The sequence below is a fragment of the Hyperolius riggenbachi genome, chromosome 3, assembly GCF_040937935.1.
Source record: "Hyperolius riggenbachi isolate aHypRig1 chromosome 3, aHypRig1.pri, whole genome shotgun sequence".
In the NCBI taxonomy this organism is placed as follows: Eukaryota; Metazoa; Chordata; class Amphibia; order Anura; family Hyperoliidae; genus Hyperolius; species Hyperolius riggenbachi.
In genome coordinates this window covers 444,452,514-444,472,034 of record NC_090648.1, presented here as the reverse complement: position 1 = coordinate 444,472,034, position 19,521 = coordinate 444,452,514, and the positions used below count along the sequence as shown (strand labels likewise).

Genomic DNA, 19,521 nt, shown 5'->3' with positions numbered 1-19,521 from the left:
GAGAGGGCAGCTTTGTCTCATAACTTGGCCTACAAAGAAAGGGTTTGATAAGCAACCATTGGTGCAGACCCTGGCCGTGGGTGAATTATACAAAATCTGAATCCACCTGGAAAAGCACTTCCCCAAACCTGGCAAGTACCACATTTACGTTAATATCTGACAGAACAAACAGGTTTTGGACTAGTCAATCTCCTCATGGGGGATTCTCAAGGTTTTCTTTGTTTTCAAAAGCATTTCGTGAATGGCATTTGTTAAAAAACTGAAGTGAGAGGTATATGGAGGCTGCCATATTTATTTCCTTTTAAGCAGTACCAAATGCCTGGCAATCCTGCTGATCTATTTGGCTGCAGTAGTGTCTGAATAACACCAGAAACAAGCAGATATGACAATAATGTCAGAAACGCCTGATCTGCTGCATGCTTGTTCATGGTCTATGGCTGAAAGTATTAGAGGCGGAGGATCAGCAGGATAGCCAGGCAACTAGTATTCCTAAATAGGTCAGCCTCCATATTCCCTCTCACTACAGTTGTCCTTTAAGTCTAACTGACAAAATAGTATGCAAGTAGGGAGGCTGGCAATTTACTATTATGGCAGTTAAACTGCCATTCAGGAAATGGTTTTGAAAACAAAGAAAACCCAGAGAATCCCCCATAAGGAGATGGACTAGTCCAAAACCTGTCTGTTCTGTACGATTTTAGCAGCTTACTTTTTTTGCTGGAGTGGTCCTTTGGTATCCGTTAATAAAATAAGTTCATTGGGGTGTTATAATCCTTTAATACTCTGTAGTTAAAAGTGCCATGTTAAAACAGTTTTCGATAACAGTCACTGTATTGAGAAGTTTGAAAAAACACTAGGATAACTGCCAGTCCAATGCATACGCTTCCTCTTCATTGCCTTATGAGGCTCAGAAGGTAAAAAGTATTTTGTTTTTCATAGGTCAGCAGCATTCAGTGATAAAGTGCACTGTGAGGGAAGCCATTTTGTCGCCTGAGCTATGAAAACATCACAGCTCTTGTTTAATTTGCAGGCTGGCTGTATTACCATGACTACAGGCTCAGCTCTCAAAATGGCCTCCATAAAAGTAATGCCATTTAATAAAGTCATTAACTTTAACCCAGGAAAACATGGCCAGCTATAAAAAATGCCATGAAAACATCAAGGTGGTAGAGATAAAAAACAAAGGGAAAAAGTCATTTGATACCAACAGCACAGCAATAGCACCAGATATAAAAACAGTCCTATGTCTCCTGCTCGGTATCCTCAGAACGGTCCTCTACAGTCTCATCTTTCATAGGCTGGTCATCCTGAGGTAAATTTCTTGCTTCAGCAATTAAACGTTTCACTCCAACCATCCACTGACTAACTTCGTTGACGTGATCTACCATCAGGGATCTGTGGATTTCATCAGCTGCATCCCAGTTTCGACATTTCAACTCTGAAACAATAAATAAGACAAAATAAACAGTGGAGGTTTAGGTATGCATTTTGTCCTCTTTTCCAAAGATGGAAAGTGATAATGCCTTACTATATCACTTTGCAGAATTGATATATAAAGGGGAATTACATTAGAGCCTGACAAAATACAATACAAACTCATTTCCATACTCTTTACTGTCCATACAATTGTGGTTTTCACACAGATGACATTACTTGGCAACAAAAGCAAAACCCCTCAGCACATAAAGCACTGCTAGGAGCTGTAATTGCATGGAAATAATACATTAAATTCGTTTTTTTTGTTGTTGTTTTTTTTAAACAAACTATTTTGTGGTTCAGATACTGAAGTTTACAGATGAAAAACTATAGCCAAAACAGGGCACAAACACAGAGCAGTTGTGTTCAAGTAATCTCCTGTTCAGTTTGGTAGCAGCTTTCTGTTAACTCCCTTAGGCCTCTTGCACACTGCAAGTGATTCCGATTCAGATTCCGCTTTTTAATCAGTTTTTACATCCGATTCAGATTCCGATTTGCAGTGTGCAGGGAGCAAACTGCAAATCGGAATCTGAATCGGATGTAAAAACTGATTAAAAAGCGTAATCTGAATCGGAATCACTTGCAGTGTGCAAGAGGCCTTAAAGTGAACCTTAAGGGCCTGTTTCCACTATAAGCAGATTGGATGCAGAAAAACTGACTCCAATGAATGCCTATGGGAAAATCTGCATCAGAAAAATCACGTTTAGTGGAAACAGGCCCATAGGAATTCATTGGAGTCAGTTTTTCTGCATCCAATCTGTGTGTAGTGGAAACAGGCCCTCAAGGTGGCCATACATTAGAATGATTATGGGCAGATTCGACTAAGAGACAAATTTATCTGTAATCAAATCTGATTAGAGATAAATTAAACTCTAATCTAATCTGCCCATACACTACAGGCCGATTCCCGTCCGATTTCAGCATGAAATCATCAGGGAATTGGCATGTATGTAGTGTAGTGCATTTATACATTACCTGTCCTGTAGCAGCTTCCGCACGGTGTCCGTCCATTTCGCCGGGTAAGCCGCATACACGCTAGCGGTGCATAGCGCCTGATATCAGACCCTATGCACCTTTGTGACGTCAGACATAGCGCCGCCGGTGTGTATGTGGAACCCGGCGAGATGGACGGAGACCGCGTGGAGGCTGACACCGGACAGGTAATGTATAAATGCACTACACTACATACATTTATACATTGCAGCGGCAGGAGTTTTGTCGTCTCATCGCTCGTTCGCAATTTCGGCCACCGCACCGCCACGCACCCGACCAATCAACTTTGGCCCGACATTTTCCAGCATGTGCGATCGACCGTGCGCCCAATTTCTGTCCCGAAATTGGTCACTTTGTCGGTTGGGCATGCACTTGGTAGCACCAATTTTCATCCAATTCAATTATAATAATCGAATTGGATGGTCGATTGGTTGGTCGGCTAGTGTATGGCCCCCTTAACCTCCTTAGCGGTATGCCCGACACTGTGTCGGGCATACCACCGGCTGTCCCCAGGAGTCCCCAATTATAATTTTAAGCTATCGGATAGTTGTAATATCTTCAGCTAGCACTAGGCTAGCTAGCAGTGGTGGTCGGCATCCCCCTAATTACTTCTGATCTCCCCGATCGCCGCTAAATACATTACCCACCCTGGAAGCAGCGATCGCGCAGCCTCCCTGCACATCTCCGGTCCTCTCTATGGGGAGGATCGGGTCTGCGCATGACGTCGCCGACGTCATGTTCGATCCTCCCCATAGAGGAGAGCGGAGCTGTCCAGAGAGGCTGCAGCGATCGCTGGATCCAGGGTGGGTAATGTATTTAGCGGCGATCAGGGGGATCAAACGTAATCTAAGGATGCCGACCACTAGGGCTGCACGGTTTTTCGGTTTAAAACTGAAACCGCGGTTTGTGACAAGACGATTTAGTGATCGTCAGTATACTCTGTTTTTTTGTCCCCGCTGTCTGTATGCTTTTATCTGGCCCCGCTGTGCGCGGATTTGCCAAAGCAGTGAATATGCAATAGTGTTAATTAGCGGGGGGCGGATCCACTCGAGCAAGCAGAGTGGATCCGCCCCCCGCTTATTAACCCTAATGCATATTCACTGCTTCTGGCCAATCCGCGCACAGCGGGGCCAGATACAAGCGCAGTGTTCTCCCCAGAGCCATTTACCTGGGCAGGCCGCCTGGGTGAGATCCATGATCGCCCGGGTAAAATTATCCCTGCTCTGTGTATTTATTAGTGATCAGCGGCGGCTGTATCATTGCAGCCAGCTGCTGTCACTCAGGGACGCTATCTCCGCCCTCCTCCTCAGCTCCTGGCACTGGCAGTTGTGTGTTGTGTGGAGGGGCGGGGAATGCAGGGACGTCACACGAGAGAGCGCGGTTCTCGGAATGTTCAGCCAGATGCTGTCCTCCTTCTCTCCCTGTACTCGCAGCTCATAGAGCTGAGCTGCAGCTGGGAGATAACACAGCTCTGATCTTTGTGGCATGTCCAACCAGACGCTCTCCTGCTTTCCCTGTGCTGGTCCCAGCCGCAGCTTGTGCATGTGTGTGATCTCGCTGGCTACTACTAATGGAGGAGGGGACCCTCTAACTCAGCCCCCCGCAGCCAGAACGTTAGGATGCTTGACCCTTTCACCCCACAATTATCCTGTCATGCCCCGATGCATGATAGAAGTGAGTGTCACTCGTGTGAGGGAGCTGCAATTTGGGGGGGGAAGGGGGGGGGGGTGAGCCAGTGTACAGATGACCACAGACTCACCCATGGCATCGGCAGACAGAGGCACAGAGTGATTAGTGAGAGACACCCTGGCCTTTGACAGCTGCTAGTTTCATAGTTAAATCAGCTGAAAGGTAGTTAGAACTTTAAAGGACACTTTACCTGTTAAAGGAAAATTGCCAGTTACTTACCTGGGGCTTCTTCCAGCCCCTTAAATTGTTCTTGTCACTTGTAGTCATCCCGCACTGCTTTTTTCCTCTCTGAACACTGCATGTGCAGCCACATGTCACTCGCCTCCCCTATCACATTCTCGTGACCAGTAGCGTTTTGCACTTGCGCGGTAACTAATAATTGCTACTGTGCATGGGCAAAGCACTCCTGGTCACTGGAGCATGATCGGGGAGGTGCGGAGCTAAGGAACAGAGGAGAGTGGAACGGCGGTGAGGGAGCAGGAGGACTTTAGGGGGCTAGAAGAAGCCCCAGGTAAGTAACTAGCCTATTTTTTCCTTTAAGAGATTCCAGTACAAAAAAAAAAAAATCGTGAAAAAAATCGAAATCGCAATTTGAGAGAAAAATCGCAATTTAAATTTTTACCTAAAATCGTGCAGCCCTACCGACCACCACTGCTAGCTAGCCTAGTGCTAGCTGAAGATATTAGAACTATGCGATCGCTTAAAATTATAATGGGGGACTCCTGGCTGCAAACCCTCCGGCGTGCGTAACACTAAGGAGGTTAAAGAGGAACTTCAGCCTAAACAAACATACTGTCATTAACCTCCTTGCCGTTCTGATTCTTTCCAGATTTTAGGGTCTAAAAGCGGTGCAATTTTTTTCCACTCTTTCAGACCCTAAAACCTGAAAAAAATCATTCTGGCAGGGAGATCTGCAGCAAAATAATAAAAAATGTACCTTTCTGGGCTAATATACATATAAACGAACTTCTCTATATTTCTCTAATATAGAGAAGTTCGTTTTCAATATTAGCCCCGCCCCCGATGACGTCACGCTGCCACCACCGCTCTGCTGCCACCACGGCTCCGCTGCTCCAACTGGCTGCCGGGTCCCCGGAAGAATAGCGGGGACATGGGGGATCCCGGCGGCCATGGAAAGACCCCACACTGCCGGGGAGAGAGGCTGGAGTCCCGCTGCGCAGCACGATCGCGCGCGGGACTCCACAACTAAAGGTAAAGCTCTGCAATGCATACCCCGACCTGAGCTCGGGATCACCGCTAACAGCTTCTTTTTTCTACCCCGAGCTCAGGTCGGGAAAACCGGCAAGGAGGTTAAGTTAAATTAGTTATGTTAATTAAAATAGATAGGTAATATAATCTCTTACCCACCCTGTTTAAAAAGAACAGGCAAATGTTTGTGATTTCATGGAGGCAATTAGCTTTTTTATGGCGGCAGCCATCTTTTTGGTTGAAAAGAGGTGACAGGGAGCATGAGACACAGTTCCAACTGTCCTAATCACCCCTCCCAGCTGCGCGCGCTAGGCTTCAAATCTCAAATTCAAAAGAAAAGAAAAGAAAAAGAAAAAAAAAAAACACAGGGGAAAAAAAAAAAATTGCACCAAAACAGCAGAACATCAGAAATCCCATCATGCTTTGCACAGCATCAGGGGGAAAATGCCCGGGCAGTTTTCTTCTGTGCAGCTAAAAACGAGGCTTGGGTAAGAAAACAAAGTTCTGATGCTGTAAAAAACTGTTAAAGAAACACCAAGCCTTTTCAGTTCTGCTGAGTAGAGCTTTAGTCTGGAGGTTCACTTTAAGTTACAGAGTACCCAGCAAGCTCATGGTGATCCAGAACTTCTAGGAGTGAGTAAGGGGCTACAATGGTCCAAAAAGCCCCCTTACTAAAATGCTATGGAATACAAAAGTTTGCTTCCTTAAAAACAGAAAGTATCTGCGGTAATTCAGGTTGGAGTGAACTCCGAGATTTCTCCCGATGCATTACTGCTGAAATATGCAAATCACCCATTGTTGTCCCTTTGAGCTAATACACCACCAGATCCGCTGGAATGCAATGGATGTGTCAGCTTGTTAATATTACAGCTTGTAATAACAAGCTGACACATCACTGAACCTTAAGTGGAGGAAAATAGGATTTTATTTACCTGTGACTTCTTCCAACCCATTGTAGTCTTGTAGGTCCCCTGTTTCCTCCTGGGCCTTTCCGCTGTGCCCCTCTGAAAGCTTGCCAACTGGAGCAGTGGCAGACTAATGCACATTTGTGGTCCTGTCCATGCACCTCCTTGATTACGCTTTTGCAATTCATGATTTGAGTGTGGGAGGGCAGCATGTACAGTTTCTTGTGACTGGTCAAGTTGGTGAGCTTTTGGAGCTTTTTTTTTTTTTTTTTTAAACACGCAGCTAGCACTTTGCTAGCTGCGTGTTTGCTGCGATCGCCGCTGCTCGCCGCCGATCCGCCACTACCCGATGCGAAAGAGGCCCCCCCCCCAGACCCCGTGCGCAGCCTGGACAATCAGTGCCAGGCAGTGCTGAGGGGTGGATCGGGACTCCCTATGACGTCACGACGTCATTCCGTTCATCACCATGGCAACGGGGAAAGCCCTGGAGGAAATCCCGTTCAATACAGGATTTCCTGATGGGCATAGGTGCCGGCGGCGATTGGAAGGGTGGGTGGGAATCGGAAGGGAGAGGGGTATCATGTAGCTAGCGCTAGGCTAGCTACATGATTAAAAAAAAAAAAAAAAATTAAGTTTAAAGAACCATGCACAGCTGTGCAGCTGTGCATAATCAAAACGCCAGGGAGGTTAAAAGACAACTGACTTGAGAAGAATATGGAAGCTGCCATATTTATTTCCTTTTAAACAATACCAGTTGCCCGGCAGTCCTGATTTATTTGTCTGCAGTTCTCTCTGAATAACACACTTGAAAGAAGCATGCAGCTAATCTTGTCAGACCTGACCATAATGTCAGAAACACCTGATCTGCTGCATGCTTGTTAAGGGTCTATGGCTAAAAGGATTAGAGGCAGAGGATCAGCAGGATAGCCAGGCAACTGGTATAAGCGGGGGAGAGTATGACAACGCACAAGAAAGCCTCTGAGCGATTCCTGCCACCAGGGTCCATCTGTAGCTGAACTATCAGTTCTGCTGGGCTGACCTTTTAATACAATGACATGCAAGCTTACCTTTCACTAATACGGCCATCCTCCTCTGCACAGGATTAGATAACTTTCCAGCGCTCCACATTTCTTCCAGCATGGTAAGCCTCCTGCCAATGTCTGTAAACACTTGCTTCTGGAAAATCAAATTATTCACGGGGGATTTTACAGAACTGACTGTAACAGCACAAAGCAAAGCTCATTTCACGGCTGCGTACAACCTAACAGATTCCATTTACTTCAATAAAGATTCTTCACCCATATATAACCCAAACTCATCTACGAATGTGATCTACTGAGGAATGCTGCAAAGGGGGAAAAAATTACTGTTTTGAATGCAGTGAAAAATAACCAGCAGAGACTCGTAACAGATGGTCAGGATAGGTAGGGGTAGACCCTGCACAGTATTTGGCAATAGGCCTATAATACGGGTGCTGTACATAGGGGGCTACACAGCACCATCTATTAGTAGCATATACGTAAAGGCATTGCAGCCACACAGAACTCCAAAGGATTCCTGACCCAAGGCAAAGCTACCTAAAGTACACACAGATGTATGTTCATGCTGCATCCACATACTGTGCTGTCCTTTCCTCATTCCTCCTGGTTCTCCTTACTCCTCCTTTCAGACAAGAAGTGGCAGGCTTGCTGAGATGTTCCGTCCCATCACCCTCCTATTCCCTCATAAGGAAAAAAAATAAAATAATCTACTTACCTACCTGAGGCTTCCTCCAATCCATGGGAGCTGATACGTCCCTATGTCCCTTTCTGCAGCTCCAGTGTCCTGGGATCCCCTCCGTTGGAGATGCTGACCTCACCAGGTTGGCATCTTCTGCGCCGCTGGTGACCGCGCTCACGTGGTCTGGAGCACAGGTGCAGAACTCTCCAGACCATGTGAGCACAATCACCAGCGGTGCTCACGCAGGCACAGTAGACGGCGACCTGGAGAGGTCGGCATCGGCACCAGAGGGGATCCTGGGACACTGGAGCTGCGGCGAGGGACATATCAGCTGCCACGGGCTGGAGGAAGCCTCGGGTAGAGTAGATCTTTTTTTTGTGGATCCAGCATGGACAAACTTCTGTGCTAACCTTAGTTGGCTTTGCTGTTACACTATCCAGCAGAGGCTGAAAATTACAATGGTTAAGGGCTCTACCTCTAATCTCAGGGACTCACTTAATGGCAATACACTCACTTAATGGCAATGTGTGAGATCCAGTCACGTGCTGAAGCTGACTGGAACTCACAGATCAGCGCCAAATGCATCTTTAACTGACTGTTGCTTGCTTTGCCTTGAGAAAGGGCCTCTCAGTGGTTACAAAAGTGGTTAATAATAGCTATCGGGTATAGTTTGCAATTGTAGTTGTATATGGGCACCTACAGCGGCTACCTGCATCCTGGGATGTCTTGGCCTGATAAGGAAATAACAGTTCACTGTAGCGCAAGCTACTACATATACATGCTGGTCTGTGTACAGGAAGTATAAAACATATAGGGCTCAATTCTGGTAGCGTTTAGTAAATAATTACATCATGGAATTGGGTTTACCTCATGAGGGAAATCAATTTTTGAATTCTGGAAGTTTAAGTAAAGTTTTATCTCATGTAATTTCATGAGGTAATTCATGTGGTAATTTTCTACTAAAAATGTGTGGTATTAAGTAGAGAAATAGCTCACACTTGAATTCTGAAGAGAAATAAGGTGCGTGTTTGCATGTCTTTTACCTCACATAATTAGACCTACCTCTACCACATGATAAATGCAGTGCTGTGACAAAATTGTGATATCTGTCACATAACATGGAGCCTTTTCAGCTTGTTCTGTGTTCAGGGCCCCCATATTTTGCTGAAATAAGTAAAAGTGATCTGACCAACGAATCCCCCCCCCCCCCCTCCCAGCTTCCATTTTGTTTTAAAAAAAAGAAAAAGTGCTCCAACCAAACCCTGTACAATCCTTCATCTGCCGTGCCCTTCCCTCAACATTGCCATTCCCCAACCTCTGGTTGGAAGAAAAAAAAAAGTCAAAAAATGCTCCAACCCACAGCCTCTATTTTTTAAAAAAATAAGTAAAACTGTGGAAAACACCGATACCACCCCCCCCCCCCCCTCCTCCTCTGGTTAAAAGTGCTCCGAGCCCCCCCCCCAGCAGCCTCTAAAAGTAAAAGTGCTGTAACCCCACCCTCCAGCCTCTAAAAGTAAAAGTACTCACACCCCCAGTCTCTAAAAGTGCTGACCCCTCCCCCAGCCTCTAAAAGTAAATTTATAGGCATCCATTATAAAAACAAAAACAAAAAAAAACCAGCTCATTTACCTTTTAGAGGCTGGGAAGAGGGGGGGGGGGGGGGGAGCACTTTTCATAGGTTGCTACATAATCAAATACACCTTCCCTCCTCAAATAAAAAACAAAACAAAAAAAAAACATCTTCCAAAGACTATCCTAACTTATGGAAGACAATTAAAGACTATTACTTATTTGCTGCAGGCTTACCACTGAAATACCTCATGTTTTACCTCACTCTATGCATTTACCTCCTGTTTTACCTCATGTTCGGAAATGGAGAAAAATCTTTCAGAATTGATAAAAGAAGAGGAAAAATACCTCATGAGGTATTTTACCTACAAAAAATATTTACCTCACATAGCTACCAGAATGGAGCCCATAGTCTGATATACAGATACTCATGGTCCACTATTGCCTTTCAGCTTGCCTATCCTTACTGCTGTATGATGCATACAAGGCAATGGCAACTGCAGTAATAGAAGGCAGGCTGGATTGGGAGAATTTTTGCTCTGTCTTGTGCCCAGTCATTGTAATGCTGATCAGAGTGCAGCAATACAAGTTGCCTCAATAAAACATCTGTGCCTAAGCCGCGTGTCCCCTATCATTCAGCCCTGCATCCAAATGCAAAAGCATAATCACATTCCTCACACGGGTGCTTCATGGCAGAGCACAGTGAAGCAGCCTGGCAGGAGAGAAACATTCTGCCAGCTGGTTTACTGCATAACAGCTCTCTGTCAATGGATGTGGGGCAGCAACACACTATAGTGTGGCCAAATGCTTTGTGTTGCTAAAGTGAACACACCCTTCACACGGGCAGTAGTATTAAATAGGAACTTAAAAAACAATTTTATTAATCAATCTATATTAACAATATTACTTTATAAATAATTAAGTCAAGGGCAATCATGTTGGGCATCTGATAAGGTTGTAGTGTGCAGCTACTGAGGTCTGGACTCCTGGGAGCAGCTGCTGAAGTTACTCCTGATCAGGTACGGATCATATTTCTCCACCCCATCTCTGCCCTAGAAAGGCCACATGGAACTAAGGAAACGTTGTCCGCCTGGAGATGAGCTTTACAGTTCAGGTGTACATTAGTGCCAGATTTACCTTTATTAAGTCTTTGCAGTTGTCCAGGATTTCCCGGAGGGAAGGCAGAATTTCTGTAACATCTACCGGAGCCTCGGTTTCTGATTGGCTGGAGCGCTGTGTGGGTCTGTCTGTCCTGAGGGGTGGGGTGTCTGGTCCTAGAGGTGGCGGACCAGCGATGCTTGGCTGACCTGTAGGTGGCATTTTTGGAGGGGTGGAAGAAGGTGGCTGCCCAGAAGGTGCTATAATGTAATAAAAACATGTTTTAACACCAGATCCATTTACTTAGAACTTTTTAAAAACGTATAAGCATTATAATGCAATGATGTGAAAGAAGGTATCGATTTTACATGGTTGCTCGTTGCTAACAAGTTACACATTGCGCTATGATGCAATGCATATAATGTAAAAGGGCCCTTATGGTGTGTTTCAGGGTTAGGTTTCTGGCTGTGTGTATAACACTAACTGGACGAATGGGAATTGATTAAAAAAAAAAAAAAAAGAGAGAGATTATAGGCCTCAATTCTAGTGGCTATGTGATGTAAATATTTTTTGTAGGTAAAATACCTCATGAGGTATTTTCCTCTTTTAGAGTTTTATTTCTACTATTCTTTTCTATTACACAGCCTGAATAGGAACAACACTAAAACAGCAATAGGAACTCCACTAAAAACTACAAAATGCATACAAATTGACTTTACCTCCAGGTACAGGCCGGTCTTAAACTGATCGAGGTAAACATGAATAACATCAAGCAGAATTGGTAAATGTCATTACCTCATGAGGTAAACTACCTCACATGAGGTAATTTGCAGATAACCCTACCAGAATTGAGGCCATATGCATGTACAGGCTTATTTAAAACAAAATACCTCCTGAATTCACCAAACTCTAGAATCACAAACCTCAACAGAAAAGATAAAACTGATGACATGGTGTATCTTTTATACTCCCTTCTAGTGCTGCAACCCCAATACTGCGATCACCTTGCTAGGCTTTCTGCTGGTAAAACCAATATATGCATCTATATTACACCTGTGCCTAGGCCATACAGCATTACAATCTGCTGAGGGGCCCTTTGAGTTTTGTCAGCCCATTAATAGATCCCGAAACACAAACACACATGCACCACAAGAAAGCTATGAACACTGGTCTATGATCAGAATTGAATGAAAACCAGCCAGTATTTACGGATGCTGAATCTACTAAGTTTCTGGTTCACATCCAAATCTATGGTTATTATTAGCAAGTGACCTCAATGCTCTCTCATTAAGTCATCTACTACTTTGCTCTGTGTTGACATCGCTGTTCTGTGAAATCACGCACTACATATCTTGTCCTCTGATTACATAATGACTCATTAAGCAAATATATGACTGTGAGGTGATCACTGAGAAGTTAGGCTACACTAATAAGTATGCTTGTTTGCGTAATATTGGTGAGGACGACTCTGGAGTAGCAATGCTGCAGCAGGATGTGCTCCTTAGCAACCAAGGGGCAGACTGCTGTAACGAGAAAGGGAATAGGAGTGCAGCTAAGGCTAGACAGGTACTGGTGGTAGGGGATTCAATTATTAGGCGCACAGACAGGGTAATCTGTCGAAGAAACCGTGAATGCCGTACAGTCTGTTGCCTCCCGGGTGCTCGGGTTCGGCATATAGCGGAAAGAATTGACAGATTATTGGGTGGGGCTGGGGAAGACCCGGCTGTCATGGTACACATTGGCACCAATGACAAAGTTAGTGGGAGATGGAAGGTCCTCAAAAATGATTTTCAGGTACTTGGAGATAAACTTAAAGCAAGGACCTCCAAGGTGGTGTTCTCTGAAATACTGCCAGTGCCACGTGCTACATCTGAGAGACAGAGGGAGCTTAGGGAGTTAAATAAGTGGCTGAGAAATTGGTGTAGGAAGGAAGGGTTTGGGTTCCTGGAGAACTGGGCAGACTTTGCAGTCGGCTACAGGTTCTACAGCAGGGACGGGCTGCACCTTAATGGGGAGGGTGCAGCTGCATTGGGGGAGAAGATGGCTAAACGGTTGGAGGAGATTTTAAACTAGGATCTGGGGGGAGGCGGGAGGATAAAGTCTCAACATATAGACAAGATAAGGTAAAAAGACAGTGGGAGCCTAACATTATGGGGGGTGGAGAGGGGGGTGGGGACAGTGTAAAGATTAAGGAGGTTGGTAAAACTTCAAGTAGCCCATTTCAGGTAAACAAAATTGGTAAATGTGGTGGTAAAAATATAAAGTGCATGATAACCAATGCTCGGAGCCTTGCAAATAAAATAGATGAACTAGAGTTCATTCTGAATGACAAAGGCTATGACATTGTGGGAATAACCGAGACATGGATGGATGAAAGTCATGACTGGATAGCCAATTTAAAAGGATACAATGTGTTCAGGAGGGATAGAACAGGGAAAAAAAGGTGGAGGGGTTTGTCTCTTTGTTAAGAATTCTTTTACAGCTGTCCTCAACGATGAGATGGAGGAAGATTGCGAAGATGTGGAGTCCGTTTGGGTAAATATTCATGGTGGAAATAAAAGTTGCCAATTGCTTATTGGGGTATGCTACAGACCACCCCATATTAATGAAGCTGCAGAACTGCAATTACTACAGCAAATTGAAAAAGCGGCAAGTAAAAATGAGGTCATAGTTATGGGCGACTTCAACTTTCCAGACATTGACTGGGGTATTGAGGCTACCCATTCTGGTAAAAGCAGCAGATTTCTGGCAGCACTACAGGACAATTACTTGACTCAAATGGTAACGGAACCAACTAGGGGGAATGCGTTACTGGATCTGATCATTTCGAATAGACCAGATAATGTATCAAATGTGCAGGTTCAAGAACATTTGGGAAATAGTGATCACAACATGATAACGTTTGATCTGGTGACTGATAGGCCACGGGGCAGCGGGACCACTAAAACTATGAATTTTAGAAAAGCAAAGTTCAATCAAATTAGGCAGGCACTAAGTTTGGTGAACTGGGATAATGTACTACAAGGGGAGGACACTGAAGGGAAATGGCAAGCTTTTAAACGTATTCTCAATCAATATTGTAGTATGTATATCCCATATGGAAACAAAATGTCTAGGAATAAAAAAAGGCCTCTATGGATGAATAGAAAGGTTATAGATAAAATGAAGAGGAAAAAGAATGCCTATAAGGTCCTAAAACAGGAGGGGTCCGAGGCTGCACTCAGCAATTACAAGGAGTGCAATAAAAATTGTAAAAAAGAAATTAGGCTAGCAAAGATCGAAGCTGAAAATCAAATCGCTAGGGATATCAAATCTAACCCAAAAAAGTTTTACAAGTACATCAACTCTAAAAAAAGAAAGGTTGACTGTATAGGACTCCTAAAGGATGAAGGTGGAAACTTAATGGTGGATGACCAAGGTAAGGCAGAGTTATTAAATGCTTTCTTTGCTTCTGTCTTTACAAAGGAAACAGCACTGTTGCAAATTACAGAGGCGGATGAGTCTCAATCTTCTAACTGTAATATTAAATACTTAACGCAGGAAGAAGTAAAGGCAAGACTAAATAAATTAAAAATAGACAAGGCACCTGGCCCGGATGGCATGCATCCTCGGGTCCTAAGGGAATTAAGTTCAGTTATAGATAAACCCCTTTATCTTATCTTTTGTGACTCTCTTGCAACTGGCAGAGTCCCAGTGGATTGGCGTACAGCCCACGTTTTCCCATTATTTAAGAAGGGCAAAAAATCAGATCCAGGAAATTATAGACCTGTAAGCTTAACATCAGTTGTATGCAAACTATTTGAGGGGTTACTAAGAGATACTATACATGACTTCATAGTAGAAAATAATCTTATTTCTCAGCATCAACATGGGTTTACTAAAGACAGGTCCTGTTTGACTAACATGCTCAGCTTTTATGAGGTAGTGAATGCTAATATGGATATTGGGAATGCTGTAGATGTGATATACTTAGACTTTGCTAAGGCATTCGACACTGTTCCCCACAAAAGTCTGGTGCAAAAGATGAGGATGCAAGGACTGGGGAAGAGTCTGTGTGCTTGGATAGGGAACTGGCTAATGGACAGAAAACAAAGAGTTGTGGTCAATGGATCATACTCAAAATGGGAGACTGTTAGCAGTGGGGTCCCACAGGGGTCTGTACTGGGTCCAGTGCTCTTCAATTTATTTATTAATGACCTAGTGGATACAGTAGTGAGCAATGTTGCTATTTTTGCAGATGATACAAAATTGTGCAGAATCATCAACTCTAAGGAAGATAGTGTTATATTGCAACAGGATCTGGATAGGATGGCTATATGGGCACATACATGGCAGATGAAATTCAATGTTGACAAATGTAAAGTCATGCATTTTGGTCGTACCAATGGTCTAACACCATACAAATTAAATGGGATACAGTTGGGGACATCAAACTTGGAGAAGGACTTAGGAGTACTCATCGACAACAAGTTAAATAATCGTACTCAATGCCAAGCCGCTGCAGCTAAAGCTAACAAAATTTTGGGATGCATTAAAAGGGAAATAAAAACTCGAGATGCTAGCATAATATTGCCCCTGTTTAACTCTCTAGTAAGGCCACATCTGGAATATGGAATTCAGTTCTGGGCACCACATTACAAAAAAGATATTGCAGTTTTAGAGCAGGTGCAGAGACGAGCAACAAAATTGATACGTGGGATGGAAGGTCTCACTTACCAAGAAAGGTTAGATAAACTGGGTTTATTTAGTCTAGAGAAAAGACGCCTTAGAGGAGATCTAATTAACATGTATAAATACATCAGAGGGCAATATAATAGCTTGGCGGATGAGCTTTTTGTCCCTAGGCCTTCTCAAAGGACTAGAGGACATGATCTGCGCATGGAGGAAAAACGTTTTAGCCATTTATTTAGGAAAGGGTTCTTTACAGTAAGAGTGATTAAGATGTGGAATGCATTGCCACAGGAAGTCGTTATGGCAAACTCTATACCTGCATTTAAAGGGGGCTTAGATGCTTTCCTTGCGTTGAATGACATCCATGGCTACAATTACTAGGTAATGCCAATGATGTTGATCCAGGGATTTTATCTGATTGCCATCTGGAGTCGGGAAGGAATTTTTACCTTGTAAGGGTTTTTTCGCCTTCCTCTGGATCAACAGGGATATGTGAGGGAGCAGGGTGGAGTTGTACTTTGTACTGGTTGAACTCGATGGACGTATGTCTTTTTTCAACCAAAGTAACTATGTAACTATGTAACATTGATTACAATAAGTCACGCCTGACTCTTCTGCTGCCTCCTACCTGCGGGAGATCCTTGTAACGGCACAGGTACTCGCTTATTCAGCGGTGGCCTCTTACCGCCTCCGGATGCCTGCAAGCCGTAAGAGAACTGTGGTGGGTCATTCCAACCCCTCTCTTGGTTCCCTGTTAGGAAACAAAACACAATATTGGTAATTCAAATGAAAAGCTAGTACAAAAAAAAAACCTAATGAAACATGCATCTTGTCTAAAATGTATAGAATGAACGACAGACAAGAACAACTAAACCAGAAGTATCAAACTAAAATACAGAGTGGGCCGAACTTGAACACTGAGACAAAGTCGAGGGCCAACCTCAATGTCTAGTGGCTACCCTCCCTTATAAAATTCCCTGGTGTTTAGTATCCCTCTTTCCTCCCCTATACAGTTCCCAGGTGTCTACTGACCACCCTCTCTTGTCTATACAGCTCCCTAGTGTCTAGTGCTTTCCCCCTCTCTACCCCATATGGCTTCCCTGATGATCTTTACTTCCAGTATAGCATCCCTAGTGGATTAGAGTGGGCAAAATGTGCAAAGTGGTGAAACCACTTGGGGGCTAAATTTGATGGGTCTGAGGGCCAGATTTGACATGTATGAACTAAAGAGACCGAGATACACAAACAGATATGCCTACAAATGTTTACCATTCACCTCTGGATGTCTTTGAAGGACACCTGAAATGAGAGAGATATGGAGGCTGCCATATTTATTACCTTCTAAACAATACAGTTGCCTGGGTGTCCTGCTGATCTCTTTAGCTGCAGTAGTGTATAAAATTACACACCTGAAACAAGCATAATCCAGTCAGAGCACCTGAACTGCATGCTTGTTTAGGGTGTATAGTAAAAAGTATTAGCGGCAGAGGGTCAGCAGGGCTGCCAGGCAACCGGTATTGTTTAAAACTAAATAAATATGGCAGCCTCCACCTCCCTCTCAGTTCAGGTGTCCTTTAATAGATTAAACATTAGATCCAATTCAGCACTAAATCAAAATCTATTAAAGGGAGAGGCGCCCGACTGGAGGGCGCCGGGGAGAGGCGCCCGACTGGAGGGAGCCGGGGAGAGGCGCCCGACTGGAGGGAGCCGGGGAGAGGCGCCCGGCAGGAGGGAGCCGGGGAGAGGCGCCCGGCAGGAGGGAGCCGGGGAGAGGCGCCCGGCAGGAGGGAGCCGGGGAGAGGCGCCCGGCAGGAGGGAGCCGGGGAGAGGCGCCCGGCAGGAGGGAGCCGGGGAGAGGCGCCCGGCAGGAGTGAGACCGGAAGATGCACATGGCAGGAGGGAGCCGGGGAGAGGCGCCGGGCAGGAGAGAGCCGGGTAGAGGCGCCGGGCGGGAGAGAGCCGGGTAGAGGCGCCGGGCGGGAGAGAGCCGGGTAGAGGCGCCGGGCGGGAGAGAGCCGGGTAGAGGCGCCGGGCGGGAGAGAGACGGGTAGAGGCGCCGGGCGGGAGAGAGACGGGTAGAGGCGCCGGGCGGGAGAGAGACGGGTAGAGGCGCCGGGCGGGAGAGAGACGGGTAGAGGCGCCGGGCGGGAGAGAGACGGGTAGAGGCGCCGGGCGGGAGAGAGACGGGTAGAGGCGCCGGGCGGGAGAGAGACGGGTAGAGGCGCCGGGCTGGAGAGAGACGGGTAGAGGCGCCTGGCAGGAGAGAGACGGGTAGAGGCGCCGGGCGGGAGAGAGACGGGTAGAGGCGCCGGGCGGGAGAGAGACGGGTAGAGGCGCCGGGCGGGAGAGAGACGGGTAGAGGCGCCGGGCGGGAGAGAGACGGGTAGAGGCGCCGGGCGGGAGAGAGACGGGTAGAGGCGCCGGGCGGGAGAGAGACGGGTAGAGGCGCCGGGCGGGAGAGAGACGGGTAGAGGCGCCGGGCGGGAGAGAGACGGGTAGAGGCGCCGGGCGGGAGAGAGACGGGTAGAGGCGCCGGGCGGGAGAGAGACGGGTAGAGGCGCCGGGCAGGAGAGAGACGGGTAGAGGCGCCGGGCAGGAGAGAGACGGGTAGAGGCGCCGGGCAGGAGAGAGACGGGTAGAGGCGCCGGGCAGGAGAGAGACGGGTAGAGGCGCCGGGCAGGAGAGAGACGGGTAGAGGCGCCGGGCAGGAGAGAGACGGGTAGAGGCGCCGGGCAGGAGAGAGACGGGTAGAGGCGCCGGGCAGGAGAGAGACGGGTAGAGGCGCCAGGCAGGAGGGAGCCGGGTAGAGGCGCCAGGCAGGAGGGAGCCGGGTAGAGGCGCCAGGCAGGAGGGAGCCGGGTAGAGGCGCCAGGCAGGAGGGAGCCGGGTAGAGGCGCCAGGCAGGAGGGAGCCGGGTAGAGGCGCCAGGCAGGAGGGAGCCGGGTAGAGGCGCCAGGCAGGAGGGAGCCGGGTAGAGGCGCCAGGCAGGAGGGAGCCGGGTAGAGGCGCCAGGCAGGAGGGAGCCGGGTAGAGGCGCCAGGCAGGAGGGAGCCGGGTAGAGGAGCCAGGTAGAGGCGCCAGGCAGGAGGGAGCCGGGTAGAGGCGCCAGGCAGGAGGGACCTGGGATTGGATGCACCTGGCAATGAGCAGGTGAGAGCTGATATAACATGCAGGCAGGTATTAGCTAAGATTACACATGAGGCATGCTGGATGTAAGTTTACACGCCAAGAGGGAAGAATCAGCATTTGTTGTTTACCAAAGTATTGTATACAGATGAGGCAGCACAAGGAGACAGGACAGTTAATAATGAGCTACACGTTAGACTGGAGTGCATTTCTGCTACTCCTAAATCTTTTATAAATTACATTAAAACTTGTACAGAGCATGCCACAAAAAACTGCTTCATGTATAACTATCTCCAGCACTCAGCACTTCATGAGCAGATTCTCTCCTTCTGTAAAAGTAAACAAACTCAGCACACATCACACACACTGACAGCTCTGACTATAACTGCTCCTCCTTCAGCCCTTCCAGCCTGTTTTCAGGTGGTCTGCCACAGGACCACCCAGCTCTCTGCCCAGCTTACCCGGCTTGACGTACAGCTCAGCCATCTCTCCTCTCTCTGCCAGGCAGGAAGTCCCATGCTCTGCTGCTCAGTGCTTCGTGGCTGCTTTTTTTTTTTCTTCAAAGCTTTATTTGTACATCGAGAGGACACTGAGCTGGTTGTATTCCTTATTCTGGAGGGACCAAATTGGCTGTAGTAGTGCTGCTGCACTAATTTTCAGCAGAACCGTATTTATTAGCACAGTCCTGGAAATTAACTTGCTGCCTAGATATTTGTACACATTCAAATATTTTTGACTCACCAGCTGTGCCTAAAAATGATTAGTATACATTTTTTGATGTCATTTAAAAGGGAACCCGAGGTGAGAGATTTGGAGGCTGCCATATTTATCTCCGTTACTATTCCGTTAGCCGGGCGCATCCACCAGGTGGCGTTAATTACTATACCCTCTCCAGGCTGCCATGGATAGTAGGGAAAGATGTAACTCTGGTGGAGTTTTATCGCCACCTAGTGGATGCGCCCGGCTAACGGAAAAGAACCTTATCTCCTTTTAAACAATACCAGTTGCCTGGCGGTCCTCCTGATCCTGTCTCTAATACTTTTAGCCATAGACCTTGAACAAAGCATGC

The 19,521-nt window shown here is 46.4% G+C and overlaps 1 protein-coding gene across 1 annotated transcript; it reads right to left on the bottom strand.

The window, feature by feature from the left end:
* Positions 1 to 754: 754 nt before the first annotated feature.
* Positions 755 to 19,000, bottom strand: SRA1 (steroid receptor RNA activator 1). Its single transcript, XM_068272967.1, has 5 exons — positions 18,914 to 19,000; positions 15,955 to 16,077; positions 10,695 to 10,915; positions 7,337 to 7,445; positions 755 to 1,435 (listed from the first exon to the last, which is right to left on the bottom strand). Exons 1-5 carry the CDS (start codon positions 18,936 to 18,938, stop codon positions 1,239 to 1,241), a joined length of 675 nt encoding a protein of 224 aa, XP_068129068.1. The 5' UTR covers positions 18,939 to 19,000; the 3' UTR covers positions 755 to 1,238.
* Between the last annotated feature and the right edge of the window lie 521 nt (positions 19,001 to 19,521).

Coding starts and splice junctions, on each gene's coding strand:
- SRA1 (XM_068272967.1), bottom strand. CDS start 18,938: ATGGCTGAGCTGTACGTCAAGCCGG. Junction 16,078..18,913: donor TGAGCTGTACGTCAAGCCGG/GTAAGCTGGGCA, acceptor GTTTCCTAACAG/GGAACCAAGAGAGGGGTTGG. Junction 7,446..10,694: donor ACTGCAAAGACTTAATAAAG/GTAAATCTGGCA, acceptor TTGATTTTCCAG/AAGCAAGTGTTTACAGACAT.